Source organism: Pieris napi, chromosome 4 (genome assembly GCF_905475465.1).
Source record: "Pieris napi chromosome 4, ilPieNapi1.2, whole genome shotgun sequence".
In the NCBI taxonomy this organism is placed as follows: domain Eukaryota; kingdom Metazoa; phylum Arthropoda; class Insecta; order Lepidoptera; family Pieridae; genus Pieris; species Pieris napi.
This window is the reverse complement of record NC_062237.1, coordinates 332,190-350,027: the sequence shown is the minus strand read 5'-3', so window position 1 is coordinate 350,027 and position 17,838 is coordinate 332,190. Positions and strand designations below refer to the sequence as shown.

Below are 17,838 nucleotides of genomic sequence, written 5' to 3'. Positions count from 1 at the left end.
TTTAAAGGAGGATAACATGAAAAATAAAAATATGTTCAACATTTTTATAATAAAATAATGTCATTAAATAACACAATATTTCTATAACTAAAATACTTAGGTTTGTGCATTACTTAGCATATGAAGGAACGGGAAGTTGGAATCCCTCTTTAGCTTCAAAGAAAGTGTAAGACAAAACAATCTCATCAATGTACTCCATCTTTGGATCCTCACTGAACTCTGGGTCTATGTAGAAGAACACTGGCATGTTCACCTGAAAATAGGCCAATTGATAATAAAACACTAAATGTGGACATGGCTCATATAAAATTAGTTTAACCATAAAAATGCGCAATTCTAATATGTAAAATTACAAAATGGAACATCATGTAGTTATAGTTGCAATATTTATTTAGTTCTGTAACATTTGTTATTGCCTTAAAAAAAAATCTTATGTAGTTGCACTAGATAGAGCAAATTAGCTGTATAAATATGCTCATCATTCCTAACTTCCTCAGGCTCCACCTGTTTTGAATTATTGTAGAAATCAAAGGTTATATAAGATGATATTGCATTACGCTTATTTAATTTTATAAATTGGCTTCATTACTGAAAGTTACATTGAAGTGGCGCTTGTCCTGTGCTGCTACTTTGTTATGTGTGGGCTAATACAACCTTAATATGGGAATAATTGCGTGTTTACAATTTATTAACATTTGTATATAGGTACATACAGTTATTTGTAAGATGAAAAATAAAATATTTTAAAATTAGTCAAAAATTCAAAATTCAAAATTCAAAAATCATTTATTCACGTAGGTAACACAATGTACACTTGTGATTCGTCATTAAAGATATAAATATTAATGCTTCTAATTTTACATTTACTGCCAGTTCTCAAATCAAGGGCGTAGAACGGAAGAGAAGAACTGGCAATAAACTCTCCGCCACTCTTTTTAATCGCCATGTTTTTTTTTTTTTTTTTACACAACGGTTGTAAGGAGCTGCAACCATTACACCATGTTCCACATGACATTTTAAGTAATTAATAATAAGAACATAAATAAAAACAAAGACTTGTCCCCTATCAGCAGGAGGCATGGTGAAATAGGAGCACGCACTTACATTCTCGTGGGAACAACACGCAAACACATAGTCGAAATAATTAACATCACCGCATACACGAATTCAAGTACGACCAGTCACCACAAGCAGCACCCGTTCACGAGTATGACGCATGGCCAGCCATCGGCCCCCTCGCCATATTTTAGGGAGAGAGACAACCCGACGCATGGACGCCGCCACAAGCAATGACATTTAAGCGAGCATGACGATCCTTGAAATGTGGACTTGGCTACATAAGAAAATAATAATAATACTGAAATAATTGGATACCACATGGATCACGGTTTGTTCCCACTTTACATTAAAACAGTCGTGGATGTTGACGATCGCCCCAGAGTCTGGAAATGCAGCCGAGAGATTCAGTCGTGTTACCTATAATATATACTGGAGCAACTCATATCCAAGCACTAGGATCGTTTAAATATTCATTTATATTATAATAAGCCTTAGTAAGCAGTTTTACTTTAATGTACGATTTAAATTTATTTATTGACAACGCTTGTATCTCACTAGGGATTTTGTTGAAAAAACGTATACAATTGCCTTGGAAAGAATTACTCGTTTTATGCAGCCTTCTGGTTGGTGCGCTAATTTTGTCTTTATTACGAGTACTATAATTGTGGAAGCTACTATTCTTTTTAAAGATATCTATATTTTTCCGCACATACAAAATATTCTCATAAATGTATTGACTTGCCAGAGTCAAAATATGTAATTCCTTAAATTTGCTTCGGACCGACTCCCGTGGGGACAACCCACAGATCGCTCTTATAGCTCGCTTTTGCACTACAAATATCGATTTAATGTCAGCTGCATTACCCCACAAAATAACACCATATGACATTATACTATGAAAATAGCTGAAATAAACAAGCTTTGCTGTGTTCTCATCCGTAAGTTCGCGTATCTTTTTAACTGCGAACGCTGCGGAACTTAGCCTATTCGAAAGACCTTCTATGTGTCGGCCCCACTGGAGTGTTACTGTAATACTAAGAAAATACCCGTGTGATAATGCATGCACATGCAATCAAAGGTTTGCAACATTGTCACAAAGGGTTGTAACAATACATGCAAGTGCCATGATGATACTTTAGATCAAACCTTACCATCTCACGTGGATTTAGCATTTGTTCTTCAAAGCAGAAACACTGTATCTTATTAAAGTATTGACCAGCCTCAAATGGAACCACATTGTAAGTACTTATGCCCACCACCTGCTTATCAGTGGGATTCTTAGCTGTGTAGAAAGCTAAAGCTGTTTCTCCTGGCACCACCTGCAAATATAAAATCAACATTATTTCAATTTGTTTTAGAAAAATACCTATATAATTAATAATAACATTATCTCTATAGGGCCATTCAATAATAAACAAATTTGCTTAAAAGGTTTTGAAATATATAATAGGATAAAACATATACACACTTTTATTATTAACTTCATATGTTTATTCATAATTCTATATAAACAAAACCATTATATAAAAATAAAATCCTTGATTAGAATAACAGCATATAACTGTAATTTGAAATATTAATTACATATAATATGTAATTAGATGCAGTATAAGACACAAGGAAAATGTAAGGGGAAGTTTAAGTTAGTACAATAACTGAAGTTTAAAAAATATTTGCATACTTACTGTAATATCTGTTTGCTGTGGCCTAAAATTCCACTGCATAGAGGATGCCACATCTGCATTAAACCTTATTTTGATAGGTCTATCTTTTACCGCCTTCATATTACTTACTTCATCTGTTGCATCGGCTTGCCCTAGGCTACCCCCATAACTGTATGCCTGTACAATCAAATTTATACTATGAATTTGAGAGGATACATCTTTCACATAGTTTTTGTTTAAAGTTTATATACATTAATCATCAATGATAACTCATAGAATTCACTTAGCGTCTTTCATCTATAACTTTTATTCACAAATATAAGGAAAATAATTGAGGTTACTTACTTGACAAAATATCCTATATAAAGGTACAGCGGCGTAACTTAAACCTACTGTCATAACTCCTAAAGCGATCACATAATTGAGGGTTGAACGTATCTTCTTCTGTTCGTGTACTTTTCTTACTATAAGCAATTCTGGAGACACACTTTTAGGCGACAATAACAATTGGCTTGACTTATTGTAACTACTTCTTATCGTGTTAATATAACAAGAGTTTAAGCATATAAGGCGGTTCATTTTACAAAACAAACTTTAAATCATTTTTATGTAATTAATATTTAGCTAAATCCTCTGTTTTGCAATTTTTTTATCAACGAATAACGATTGGTCGTTGACAATATACATTTTGAGTTGACAAATTGACAGCCTTGGAACTTGATCTTGACAGATAAATCTAATGCATTCTTCATTTCTTCTCTGTGAAGGTCAATTAAAAAATAATTATATAAACGGATCAAAATAAGATTTTGAAAACTGCAGATCCAAGAACATAGGTCTTTGTTTACATCATTCTATCTTTATCTCACGTACTTTTTACATGTATATGGCCGAATATGAAATAAGTACATGGTATTTCAAATGTTTGTGCATTAGGTGTATGTCCAAAACAACCTAAGTACATATTAAAACGTTGAAATACACTAAAGTAATTTGACTACACTACTAGCAGTAGTGGTCCTTTATCTCAGATTTTAGAGTATTACAATTCATATCCAATAAATTCTCCTTTTAGTCTCGCCCTTAAAGAATCATTGAAAGAGGGCCGAGAGAAAAAGAATTGCGCTACATACGCCAATGCTCCATTCCCGCCAACAGAATTGAAGCACCCTTAATGTCACTAAAGCAAAGTAGAAATCATTCTTTTAAATATAATATACGACCAACGTTTTCTTTTTTAATATGAAACAGATTATCGTCACTGTGATTAAAGGATAAGTAAGGTTGCAGTATTATCATGCCTAAAACAAAGAAAGAACAATTAAATAACGTAATAAATATATTAATATCACAACGTACTATGCAGATCACTTCACTTATCATCCTTTGTATTCCACCATCATTAGCCGATGCTTAGTTTTTACATGTGCGTCCGTGTGAGTTTTCTGATATGCTTTGTAGGTGCAATCGAAAAAGGGGCATCTGAACTTTGGTTCTTTACCACATTCATACGTAACGTGTCTTCTATATGTACTTTTATGTCTGTATCTTCTATTACACTTTTCACACTGGTACATGCTGTCATGAATCTGCATCTTCAGCGCTGGCATCATATTATGCATTACCGATTTCATAAAATCCATATCACCTGAAACAACAAAAATGTTTCTGACACGTTATTATTGTCTACGTCAAATTTTCAACTTAAAATGGTACCTATATGCTATTGCATTAAAGCAGAGTAACAAATATTATAACACTAATATATTATTTAAAGGTGTGTAGACTTTCCAGAATATTTAATTTTTAGTATCAAGTACTTTATAAATACTATTTGTCGCCTATAAACAAATCGCTAAGGGTGATAATAATGTAATAAATTGATTCTGTTAAATCATTAACATTTATTCACATACACAATATAAAGAAAAACAAACCACACCATGGTAGAAAAATATGTAGACTTTAGTCTGCTATTTGTGCGCCTTTTTTTCGAAAATATGGCATATTACAATAATTGTGTTTAATGTTTTTTACTCGTAACATGTTTATAATGAACACTAATCCATATTTCCACAAGAACATATAAATTTTCTAGGTATACAAGAAAAAATTCAAGATATAATTTTTGAAGCATAAAGTAAACGATAATAAAAAATGTTAACAATTTAAATCTTGAATTTCTGAACATAACGTTAAGTAACGATTTATGTTTATTCTTCGTATAGCTACCAATTCTGAAACCTATAAATTGTATCAACTAATACCAATTATAAACTAATTATAGGTCAACCTTATTACAAAAACATATCTTGGTGGGTAAAAAACGTTAGTAGATTTTCGCCTAATGATAGTCGTATTAACAATTTATTGTGGTCTCGTCAAAAACAAACACATTAAATAAGCTTTTTTTAACAATTACAGAAAACACAAAGTAAACGAAAGTGAATGTGTTACATTAACTTCGCTTTAATTCTTACGTCATTCGTACGATACAAAATAATATTTTACTAATTCTTATTAATATAAAGTAATTCTTTTTACTGCCACCACCAATAGGGTTTTTTCATTAACATTAAGCAAACACGCTTGCGTCTTTTGGCTGGCATAACATAACAAGTATTAGTAAGATCGCAGAGAACAACAAGAATAAATTTTAATTTGGATCATATTGACAGCAAGAGATTTTAAAAATGCATTATAATAAAGGCTAATGCGCAACAACATTATCTCTATATAGTTTAATAACAATTTACTTAGTTTCTTAATGTAGTAAGGCACAGAGTAAATATATTCTAGAATCGACTGAACTCTTTGGTTATTATGATTTTTGAACTTCGATGGTAACTTAATTATTATTAACAGTAACAAATGCAAAAATACTTTATAAAGGTACACATTATTAGGAATACTGGCCTTATAATACGAGTTATTCAACAATGTGTCAAAGTTAATTTATAAATTTCTTTGGTAACAAGGAACACACATTAAATAAACATTAACAACAAGAATTTAACAATCTATGCATAATACTAAATACGTATAAAATTATCGAAAAAAAAAACATGTCTTAAACAATAGTCTTAGGATATAAATTAATAAAAAGATTAGTATTTGGATTCAACTGACTAAATATTTGGTCATCAAAGATGTATATTATGCTGTAAAGCTGCCGCTGAAGTCGACTACCATTTCTACTATACGGTATACCTAGTCTATAAAAATACCATTACTGAAAACCAAACTGACCATAAAAATGGCATGGCAAGACATATTTTGGTATGGTTGTGTGATTCTTGAGCACCAAGGCCTTCACCATATGACCGTTTATTTTAACTGAATTTTGTCTCTACTTAATCGGCTATTAAAACTATTGCAGTTAGTTATAACACACTAATGGTAACTTGTTGCTGGTAACCTGATTCTTCTGCTTCTAAGAATTCTTTCTTGAAAGTTAAGTAAGTTGCACGGGTGATCCGGCGATCGTGAAGCTGTAAAAGATATTCGATAATAAGTAAATTTAAAATCAATATTCATAAAACAATAAAAAGCGAAAATTAGCTGTAGTGCAAACATAAGAGGACATTGTACATTCCAGCTTCCGGTAACTTTCAGTTTTTAAAGTTGTTAGTGTTGCGATCCATGGTCGAGTCGTTAGTTAATATTTTCAAAGGTTACTGACATGTTTTCACCCAAGGTCATTCAGAGACAAAGTCCACCTTCTCTGGTAAATCTTTGTGCAGGTGCCGCTCGTGCAGCAGTAGATTGTGTTTCTGGTAGGCGCGGTACACGCAATACGGACATTTGAAACTGGGCTGCTTCCTACACTCGTATTTAATATGCCGTTGTAGCGATCCTTTGTGCTTGTATTTGTTCCCACAATCGACGCACTCATATAGCGTCCACCCAGCTTTACCGCCGCTCAAACTTGCAGTACCATAACCCAATATATAAGGTGTGTACAAGTGCGCAACTGAAATTAAAACGCAAACAAAAATAAATACGTGCAAATAATATGAAGCTACCGCCAGTGAAGCCAAGCCACCGCACCGGGATGTGCTACCATAAGCATAAGATAATGCACCATGTCTCCCATTAATTTGCTCCTTATTCGGCTACGATATTATCTACAACTATTACCTCTGTCGTGTTTTCATCATGCAACCTATCAACCAATAGTCGAGCAGAATTTAAAATGGACTACATGCACCGGCGTCCACCTTAAATACATTTCAATTAGGTACAAGAGAAGTGAACATGCGGGGTTAGATATCGAGAATTGTTATGCAGGTATAAAAAAAAATTCAATACATACTCATCTTAAATTTAACACAAATCCAATTAAAACTAGATTTTATAAAGAATAGCAACTTTATTTAAAATACAAAAAGGTTATAAAAATACAATCAAATGCAATTAATCACTGTCTTATTGTCAGATATAGTAAATACTCTAAGCATTGTGAAACTAGGTCAGTTCTGAAATCACTTGGGTCGCACGTCGTCATTCGCACTCGCGCCCTGAGCCTCGCCCTATCACAGCTATCTTGTACTCTTTCTCGTCATTCTATCCCACGATTGGAACATCACAACCGAGGCGCACATCTGAGTTGGGAGTATATACTTGTTCACTTAAAACACATTTTAAATCCTAATGACTAATTTTAGAAGGCACTTATGTATCTGTAAATGACTGTTGTACTTAGTGAGCTCTACACATTGATTGTACGATGGTAACTGCGAACGGTTCCTACGCGGCTCCATATCGGTACGGTTATTCCATCGATTCGCGTTTTTGCAAAGCCAACAGAATAACTTTACTAATATATACGCCACATTACTTATAAACGCTAAATGGTAAATATAAAATACTTATACACTACGTGGAAGATTTCAACATCCGAAAAATCATTTTTGTGCTCGGTTCATAGACACAGATACACTCTCGATTCAACAATAAGGCACTCGTTTCGGTCAATCCTTACACTAACAATTACGATTGGCCCCAATAACAACAAATTAACATTCGTCTGCAGGAACTTACAATTAATACGACTTAACCGCGTAGTATAAAATAAATGCAATACGTGTAAAGAGATCTAAAATAATCGAATCAAAATATTTAAACTTATGAGTATTACAAAAATAATGGAACGCATTATGGCAAAGACCTAAACTGCTTAAAAGCGAAAATAGCATCAATAGTTTCTAATAATTAAAATTAATCATAAACATTCACTAGTCAAAACTCGTCGACGTTTCGACCAAGGTATCGACGCAACGCTAAAAGTTTAGTTGCAGTAACTGAAATGGTAACAACATGTAAAGTATTTCTCTCGACCTAACAAAGCTACGCAACATTCGAATAGGAATGATCGTTTACACAATAAGTGCTTGTATACGTTATATGAAATCAGTTTCCTTTAAACTGGATAAATGCACGAGTTGCCGATACGGTTACGACTCCGATCGATGCAAATACTAATAAAATTCGTATCAAAATAAATTCATGGTATCGATCGCGCGACCACCTGCGGTAACGTCTTCGGGCAGACTGTGCATGGACTTGGAAGTGAGCGGACAAACATCTTATTAAATGTATAATTGCGACGATCCTATTTTGGAACTAGAACTTGACTCAAGTCGACTGCGAAAAAGATTCAAGTGGCGCATGCACAGTCAGCTGCAAGAGATTAAATCTAACGTGACCGATTGCCACTATCACAAAAGGAACTACATCACATTTATCACAATCGGGCAAAATCGGGAAATCTGGCGTTCGATATTAACATAATGAGTATAGAGAGTATTGTCTGGATTTAAGTGCAGGCGTCGACGTTATCCTGCTTTATGTACTGTTCCGGTTTAATCGTCACTTCGCGATGCATCCTCTCCATGTGGCGGGCTATATGCATCTTTTGCTTGGCCCGGTACACGCAATAGGGGCACTGGAACTGCGGCTCCTTTCCGCACTCCCACTTCTGGTGGTTCCGCAGCGACGATTTGAGCTTGTAGACGCGTCCGCAGTCGGGGCATGTGAAGCTGGACTCGCCGGGCGACGCGGGCAAGGACCGAGCGCCCACGCTCATGCCGGCCACGAGCGGTAGAGCCAGGCGCGCCGACCAATGCTCCCACGACAAGCCCCCGAGGCGCGGGTACGACTCCTCCGTCGCGACGCCACCTGAAACCCCCGACTCTTATAGACATCTCAAGCGCACGCGCACACACATTCGACATTCCCGTGAGGTTAACAGATACAAGCACGATATACGTGTTATATACATACAATACGATACATATAAGTACATACACATACATATCTACTGTGAGTGTCCACCGAGTGCTGTGATGAAAGCGTTGCGAGAGGAAAAAGTAAAAAAAAAAGAACAAAAAAGAAAACAAAACGTTTATTTAAAATGAACTCGAATGAGAGAAGAATTTGATCGTTCGTTCGATTAATTTCCACTCATCGAACGAGAGTTAAACGAAAGGCGAATAATTGACCGATAGGTTTTAGTCACCGGTTTTTTTTTAGGTAAACGTGTTAAATGAATGTAGTCTCCCGACCCGCGGGCTTTCTTGTCTACCTGAAAGTAGTCATTAGATTAGTATGAACAAAACAAAGAAAAGAAAACCAAAGTGAACGAAGCGAGCCTCTCGTGCAACATGCGCCAAATTGCAATTATATAACGAAAACGTTGCACTTACCGCCGACGCTACAAGCAAAAAAAAACAACATAAAAGGATGCAAAAAAAGACAAAAAAAATAATCTAAAGTTACATTTTATTAAACTTCTCTACCAAATAAACCCCAATATATTCATATAAAATCACACTAAATGATTAAACTAAGTCTCGAATAATATTAAAAAACAAAGTGAACTTAAAATAATATTAACTCACGTTCAACAATCATGATATGGTGGAACGTTAAAACGTAACGGTTAAACAACATTCATCACTCCACACCTTTAAACTAATACTGACTTTGGTCAAATAGCTTTGTAATCCTATTTAAACAACAACAACAGTATACTTTAAACGATATATAAAAAGTTATTGCGAATTAAATATCAATGAATATCAATAATTTTATAAAACGTTTTTGAACACATCGATCGATCCCAGTTCACCGAAAACCGAACAAATATTTAACTAAAGGTAACATCGTAGGCACTTCGTGAGCTCTTTACCCGACGCCTCGGCGCCGTTTAACCTATCGCTAAATAATTTATTTCATAATATAACGTAATAATATACTTTAACACCTTTGGATTATTCAATTCGGGAAGACGAGTACGGTCCCCGATAACGCACGCCGACGCCCTCCGCCGCCGGCGGGCGACTACACCTAACAATATCATTGCACTAAGTGAACTATGGAATTATCCCTCGGAGGAATGTTAGGATACTATAACTATAAAATTCGAGTTAGTATTGCCGCTAAACTAGGTACTAATAAAGATTTCAACAATTTGGTAAATACATTTGGGAGACTGCGGTCGTAAACATTTGGCACGCGCCGCCGCAACAACACTCGGGTCAGTCTTAACTAAGAAACAATACAATAAAATAGACTCTAAAACGAAAACAACAAAATATATCTAACGCCGTCGGGGAATGTGCACGCGACTGCCTTCGGCGCGTAAAAGTCATCGACGAACAAAATAAAGCTACAACTATCGCGTAATCGTTTTGGTAAAGGGTGGACTTTGGTCTAGATGCTGGTCTTCTTGTTGCGGCGCACCTTGTTGCTGGCGTAGAGGTACCACTCGGTGTTGTGGTGCTTGCGGATGTGCACGCCGAGGTTACCCCGCTGCTTGGCGCGGTACGAGCAGTACGGGCACTGGTGCGCCGGCGCCTTGCCGCCGCACTCCACGTTCTCGTGCCGGCGCAGCGTCGACTTCCAGCGGTAGCGCTTGCCGCAGTGCCGGCACTCGAACTGGCGCGACGCGTCGTCCGAGCTGTTGCCGTCGCGCTTGCGCTCGCGCGTCTCGCTCGACTCCCCCCCGCCCCCCGACCCGAACGACCCGTCTGCGTCGTCGGGCAACACGATGTCGTCCGTGTCGTCCAGCTCGGCGTCCGAGTCTTCGTCTCTCTTGTACTCCGCGCTCTGGCCGACCGTATTGTTGTTCTGCATGAAGGCCTGTTGCAACAGGTGCGCCTTTATGTTCTCCGGGATCGCGCTCAACGAGTCCACGGGCAGCTTGGCCATCGCGGCGGGGTAGAGGAGGTCCTCGCGCGTCGGCTTCATGATGTCGCCGACCTGGATGCAGGGCGGCACGAGGGCCGCGGCCAGCGAGCGCTGCCGGTGCTGCACCGACAGCAGGGACAATAGAGCCGACGGCAGATGGCTATCCTTGTGAAGCTCTGAAATGCGACAATTGATCGTAATGCAAATAATGAATCGAGCGCGACTACGTCCGTGTTAATACTACCGAAGGCTAATTAAGGAACCAAAGAAATGCGTTATAATAAAAAAAATCTCTGTTAGAAATTATAAGGCGAAGCTTCTAATCCATGCAAACATGCACAATACAAAATTCGTCAGAGTATCTTCCCATAAGTCGGGGCGGGGCGAAATGAGAGGCCGAGGTCGAGTAAAATCGTTTAATAGGTCAAAAAATATTCCAATATCAATAGGACATCAATACATGAGACTTAACTATATAATTAATACCGTATAAGTAAAAGGAAGATCGTTAAGGCACTGGAGCGCTCGGGCGCGCGAGCGACGCGTCACTTGACGGACACGGGGCTGGGGCTGGCCGCCAGCTGCATGCAGTCGGGGTGCTTCTTCTCGACGTGCTTCTTGAGCTCGTTGCGGCGATGCTTGCTATAGGTGCAGTAGGGGCACTTGTACTGGGGCTCGCGGCCGCACTCGAGCGTCACGTGACGCACGAGGTTCTTGCGCGCGTTGTAGCATCGCTGGCAGTTCGGGCACTTGTAGCCCTTCTCCGTCTTGTACTGCGCGCACGGCAGCTGCGCCGAGCCGCGGGGCAGGATGTGGCAGCGGGCCTCCTCCCTCTCGCCCGCCCTCTCCTTGGGCTGCGCTTGCTTCTTGTTCTCCTTGCTCTCTTCGGGAGGCGTCATCTCCGGTATCTTAGTCACGTTCTTGAGGATGGCCAGAGTGGTCGCCGTCGCCTCCTCGCACACTTTTTTACTACGAGTCATAATACCGCGCGCCGGCGTTTTGTCTCCTGAAATAGAAAGATTGCAGAATAATAACACGACTAGGTCGGTGCGGGCGGGAAATAAATTAAGCTCAAAGAAAACCCAAATTTCAACTAAACAAACGATATATATTTAAAAAGAAACTTGTAAAAGTCGACAACGCAATATAAACTTATGAAAACCAACTAAATATAACGAATATTTAAAATCATTCCGACGACGTGTAGAGTCAGGGTCGGAATGATTCTTTACATGATTAACCTACGAAACAAATGGCACTTAATAAGAGATCAAAACCTTATCAAAAAAAAGTTAGAGTTTGTAACTCTTCAAACAATTCATGTTTTACAAAACTGGGTAAAATGAAAAAAAAAAACTTAAGTAAAATAGAAAATATGAGTATGTAAATAAAGCGAAAAAAGCTCAAAACGTATGCTTTACAGAAATGTGGCTAAGCAGGGTCTTTTTCTGAGAATACTTCTTTCCACAAAGTTTACAACCGAAATGCTTTCCTTGCAAGCATTCATACTTTTCGTGCCTCAATTTATTTCTTCTATATTTATAGCGCTTTTTCTTGCAAATCGAACAAACGTGACGTCTTTCCGTCGAATCTTCGCATTCTACCTTCACCTTCGGCTTTCTACCCCTTTTTTTCTTCACTTTATACTTGTCTTTTTTAACAACTTTGGAAGCACGGCTTTGTCTTTCCCCCGATGGGAATGGCACAGGGACCGTATCGATAACCTCCCATCGTTTTAGCAAGCCACGTGTTAATGGAAATGGGGTTTTAGCGAATGTCAGGAGGCTACTTAACGGCTCTGCAAGGGTAAATAAAAGCAATGATAAAGCAGGGTTTAAAGCACAACGAGTGGTTAAGCACAAGGTAAAAGTACAGAGGGCGGCTTGCGGTCGCGCTATGTAATGAGGTCGTGAGGGTATAGTCTAGCCCCGCTTCCGTGTGCACACGTCCTAATTACACAGCTTACAATTGTCAAAGAATTAAGAGTAATGTAGGAAAATGAAATGCGCATCCACTAGGAAATTGAAACGTCATGCTTACTCGGAGCCGGCCTAGTGAACATGCATGGAATTTGAACGTAAAACATGAACTGATAAAAAAGTAAACTGCAGTGAAATCACATGTGAATGCAAATAAAAAATAATAAAAATAAATAAATAAGCAACATACATAACAAAAACTAGGTCATTTTCAGAATAATTACCTTTTCTTTTTCATTTGGTGAAGCTTGTCCTCGTGAATAGCACTGGCGAGTAAACCCGGACTTAGCGGAAAATTTTTAATTCGTATTCATTTAGCGAAAGTGCAATGTGCACACAATCTACATAATATAATCAATAATATACTACCGTACGTAAACGTCTCACTTACCGCAACCATCCCGCTCCAAACGGTTAAGTAATTAATCAGTTAGCACTTAAGGTTACCGTTACATTCAATGGTACATGCAATGAAAGGTCCCACATACAAACATAAGCCAATTAATAATATCAAAAGGTATACTTACCTCTCGGCTCACTTAAAATACCTCGCCTCAAAGGCTACAAAAAGAAAAAAACCTTTACCGAATACCTTAAACCTGAAACTCGTCGGAAAATAATTGATACATAGATATCGGGTATAGGATTAGTATTTCATAAAATTAGATAATGATTAGGTATCGTTTGTAGTTTCACATGTGAAAACACTAGCACTCTCGACTCCGGTGTGATAATATTGATATAGATAATAAATACATTTTAAGCGATAACTGTTTGTCTAGTTTCAAATTATGGGAAGACATTGCGCATTTCATCCGTTCCTTCTTTTTTGGATCAAGCAACTTTTCCACTAAAATCATAGTTTAAACAAGTTGATTGTTCCAATAGATAACTTGAACCCCACAACAAATTGCATTGTGTGGAAAAGGGCAATGCAACTTGTTCAGTATTGCGAGCGAGTGTCGCCACTCACAAATAATAAAGATCTTACCTTGCGAGTCTCGAACACTGTCATTTGAATTCATTATTTCATCTTGAGATCGTTCCATGTGCCATTGAAAATCTGAAAAAGCACATTTCTGTTAACATCATCCCTATTCGAATTATCTAAGTCCTATTAGGTCTAGGCATTCGAGCGAGTCGTTGAGCAGCCTTAGACTTATGACCTTGGAAAAGATAAAGGCTACATCACTACTATTCTAGTTGCGGTGCAGCTAATTAATAATAATAATCATTAACATTGTATTTACTCGACAGCACAGCATATATATAAAATTCAAATTGTAAAATTTCCTTTTGAAAATATCAACAATCAAAAAGTTAAGTTCATTGATATGCTCTCAAAATTATATACAAATATATAAGAAAGTATTCAATTTCAGCGAAATAACACATGTTAAGAAGTTTAAATTGTATGTTAATAGAAAAAATAAACATATGTTCACTTTTTCTTGTGTTTTAAGAGTAAAAAAACAAACAAGTTGTGTTCCTGAAATATTCTATATTTGCACCTTTGAAAAGTGGTAGTTAATTTAAAATTATAAATGAGATGTTATATTTGTTAGAATGTTAAATATACTAAACAGATTTGAAAATATGTCAAATTAATATAATTTGGTTACAATTAAGTTGAAATTATAAAACTAAGTTCTTTTATTTGTTCTGATAAAATATTAAAAATACATAATAAATCATAAAAGAATGTAGCGTGTACTCAACAAACTAATACTTAGACCCTGTAGAAACCAAGCTAGTGTAGAATTTCCATCAGAAATCAATCACTTGTGGATTTGAATATTATCAGGATGTAAAAATCTTCCTAATATGTAAGAAAACCAATATTGCAGAAACAGGTTATAATAAACCATTCCTTTCACAAGCACATTTGCAATATAATTATCCGTTATTAAAATACCTACATGCATTAAGATTATACCTAACTATAACTTCAAATTAAGAAAGCTTCGTTGATAAAAGATGATTTAATATTTCTGTTCATTATTTGTTTACGTTAACATTTCCCAAATCCTTTTACAAAAAAATGCACTATAAAATCTGTAATGTACCAAAATATTAAAATCTGCTAAGACATGTGCTCACTGCCAATACTTAATTCGCGACGCTTGAATATAACAAATTTTAATTTAGAAGATTTTTCTAGGAGTTGTATTAAAATAAAAGACTCACTCCGTACGACGTCGTTATGTTGAGCAGGCGGATCTCCAGCATCCTCATCGAGTGTCAAGTCCTCCACTCCATCCCTGGAGACTTCTTCTTTGCACGGTATTTCTTCATGTTCAGGGACCGGTGGGGCAACGGGAGTCACATGTTCGTTGGAGAGACGTCTAACTTTCTTGCGGCGCCTGGTCGGGCTCATTGAACCTTCGCGGCTGTCGATGCTGCCATCACGAACCTGGTGGTCAAGATAATATTTAAAATCTAGGTTTTTTTAAATATTTGTTTAGTGAAACCAGATATATTAATGTTTCTGTTCTAGGATTATTGATATGTACTACAACAAAAAATTATGTCGCAAAGGCTGACAAGATATTACGTACGTAAGTATGATTTTGAATAAATAAATAAATTTTATTCTTTTTCACAAATATTATGTATTTATTGATTAGGTAAAGAGTAAATATCTGTTTGTGCAAATTATCAAATAAATTATCAAAATAAATAATCTTAAATATTCACAGGTGGGCATATTACAACCTTCTTTAAAATTATGCAATGTAGGTTCTCATTTAAAAAAAATTGATAAGCAAATTAGCAATTATAATATTTAGTAATCATTTAAGGGATTGTATATACCAAGAGAGAAATGACATACAAACATATGTCTTATAGTGGTTCAAAGTGTGTTATTGTTCTACCTTTTTTTTCAGTTTTAATTAATGTAATACACAATGTATGTAATAAAATTCCATGTTAAAACTTTATAAAGCCTATTATTAAGTTAGTTTAACATAATGTATTTATAAGAATATGCTCAAGTAAAAAAATGTAATCCATACATTATATTATATCCATAAATTATTTTAAACTTTAAAAAGGATAGTGAAAGGATAAGTATGATGCATATATTGATGAAAGTTTTACAATTCTTCAATAATTATAAGTTAGGTTTATGTAATTGTTTGTTTAACTTATTAAAAAGATAAAGATATTTTATAAAGTTGTGTTAAATTAAGGTTATTAAATTTTATGATTGTCTCATTGTGATAACTAATATAAATGCAAAAATATCTAAGCAAATATTATATTTACCTGTGGTGGGGGTGATGGCGCTCTGGGCGGGTGTGCAGGGGGGAGTGTAACGTGGGTAGGGCGCGACGGAGGCCTTGAGGGCTTGTTATCAGATAGACCCTTGATCTGAAGAGATTCTGCTGCTTTCAGTAAAGCAGCTAACTGATCTTGGGATATATTCACTTCTCCTCGGTACATATAGTCCATCATAGCTCTTAATTCAGCATACTTCACATCTTTTAAGATAATTATTGGATGCTTGTCGAATTGCTGTGACAATACATTCTGCAACAATTGTATAGTTTATAAATAAGACATTTGTTTATATGTGTTATTATTGAAGATAGGAATGCAATTTTTAAATGGAATGTTGTTAAGGTCATTCTAATGGTTTAATTAATTTATATATCATTAAGATTAACTAATAGTAAAAGGAACAGCATTAATGATTCTAAAACGAGTATTTGGAAAAGTTGTAAGAACAACTTTCAGTTGCCAACTCATCTATGCATTAATATAATCTAATTGCTTGTAATGTACGAAAGCTAGAAGCGACTGGAATGTTTATTAGAGCAAAACTGTGCTAGCTTGCACTAACTTATACATGAATCAATTGACCTAGTTAGTTTGTTAATATGATACCCACCTCAAAATAGGGACTGCAGGCGGACAAAACAACTTTATGCGCCTTTAGAGTTTGTCCTTCGGCAGCCAGAGTACAGTCAACGTGAATTCCCTTCTCGAGTAGAGTGTCGAAAACTGACACCAACGTAGATTGGTGATTGTTCCATCGCAAACAGAACTGTTGATCGTCGTCCATTGTTCGATGTTCCCTTTAGCTATTCGTCGCGCCCACCCTCCTATGTTACAAAACAACAAAATTAACACTCTCCACTAACACAACGCAATAATTAGGCCAACACAAAAACTAATTCATGCGGAAGTTTCAATGCGTACCGTTCTTAATAAGTAATACTATTTCAAACCAATCAATCTTCAAAATGAGATCACGGCTGAACTTAACTAAATTAAACTTCATAGGCCATGTAAAGTAGACGTAAGCGACGCGGCACAAAGAAAATGGCCGCTTTTCCAGCGCGACAAAAAATAAAATGGCGACGAAAATTCTAAGTTTCACTATTTTCGGAGCTAACTTTTCCTTTCATAGAACTAATTCAAAGTTTTGAACAAAGTTTGTTGTTCATAAATGTGACATTAAGTTTGAAGACTACAAAACTTTTGATAAACTTTCGAAAAGTTCATAGCCACAGTGGAAATTTTCAGAAAAGTCGTAGCGATAAAGTAAGCACTTATCAAATTCTTCAAGGTAGGTTCTTACTTGCATATGTTATTAAAACAATTACTCACCTTATCTATTTCATTAGCTATTCTAACAACTTATTAACACAAATATTTGTTCTGAAAAATTAATAAAACACAATAGTTTTTATAATTAACACATTGCTTTGCACACCCGCCAGCTTTCTTGATGAAATGAAAATACTAAACTACGCTATGTTGCAAGTTTAGCGAAGCGAAAGGCACCTCTTTAAATTACACAAGTTGGAAACGAACAACAGATTGACCCAAAATAAGCTCAGCAGAATATTGCCAGGTTAATTTTTTTTATGCTTTATTAAATGTATGTAAAATATGATTATAAACGTTGCATCTTTTAAACACTTAGAAGTTTG

At 36.2% G+C, this 17,838-nt stretch overlaps 3 protein-coding genes across 6 annotated transcripts; all 3 read right to left on the bottom strand.

Annotated features, from left to right (window-relative positions):
• Nucleotides 1-30: 30 nt before the first annotated feature.
• Nucleotides 31-3,415, bottom strand: LOC125048866 (cytochrome c oxidase assembly protein COX11, mitochondrial). The gene is made up of 4 exons (XM_047647816.1): nt 3,069-3,415; nt 2,745-2,900; nt 2,211-2,378; nt 31-253 (listed from the first exon to the last, which is right to left on the bottom strand). Exons 1-4 carry the CDS (start codon nt 3,300-3,302, stop codon nt 110-112), a joined length of 702 nt encoding a protein of 233 aa, XP_047503772.1. The 5' UTR covers nt 3,303-3,415; the 3' UTR covers nt 31-109.
• A 5,126-nt stretch (nt 3,416-8,541) lies between these two features.
• Nucleotides 8,542-9,638, bottom strand: LOC125048872 (longitudinals lacking protein, isoforms A/B/D/L-like). The gene is made up of 2 exons (XM_047647825.1): nt 9,626-9,638; nt 8,542-8,903 (listed from the first exon to the last, which is right to left on the bottom strand). The coding sequence occupies exons 1-2, from the start codon at nt 9,636-9,638 to the stop codon at nt 8,542-8,544; spliced, it is 375 nt and encodes a 124-aa protein (XP_047503781.1).
• LOC125048863 (longitudinals lacking protein) lies at nt 9,490-17,669 on the bottom strand. Of its 4 annotated transcripts, none has more exons than XM_047647807.1 (6): nt 17,513-17,669; nt 16,791-17,004; nt 16,166-16,429; nt 15,083-15,308; nt 13,887-13,958; nt 9,490-11,092 (listed from the first exon to the last, which is right to left on the bottom strand). In XM_047647807.1, the coding sequence occupies exons 2-6, from the start codon at nt 16,962-16,964 to the stop codon at nt 10,440-10,442; spliced, it is 1,389 nt and encodes a 462-aa protein (XP_047503763.1). In that variant the 5' UTR covers nt 16,965-17,004; nt 17,513-17,669; the 3' UTR covers nt 9,490-10,439. The 4 variants fall into 4 exon arrangements, with proteins under 4 accessions (XP_047503763.1, XP_047503764.1, XP_047503765.1 ...); XM_047647808.1 differs by lacking the exon at nt 17,513-17,669 and adding an exon at nt 17,102-17,235; XM_047647809.1 differs by lacking the exon at nt 9,490-11,092 and adding an exon at nt 11,319-11,922 and having other exon boundaries at nt 17,513-17,667.
• Between the last annotated feature and the right edge of the window lie 169 nt (nt 17,670-17,838).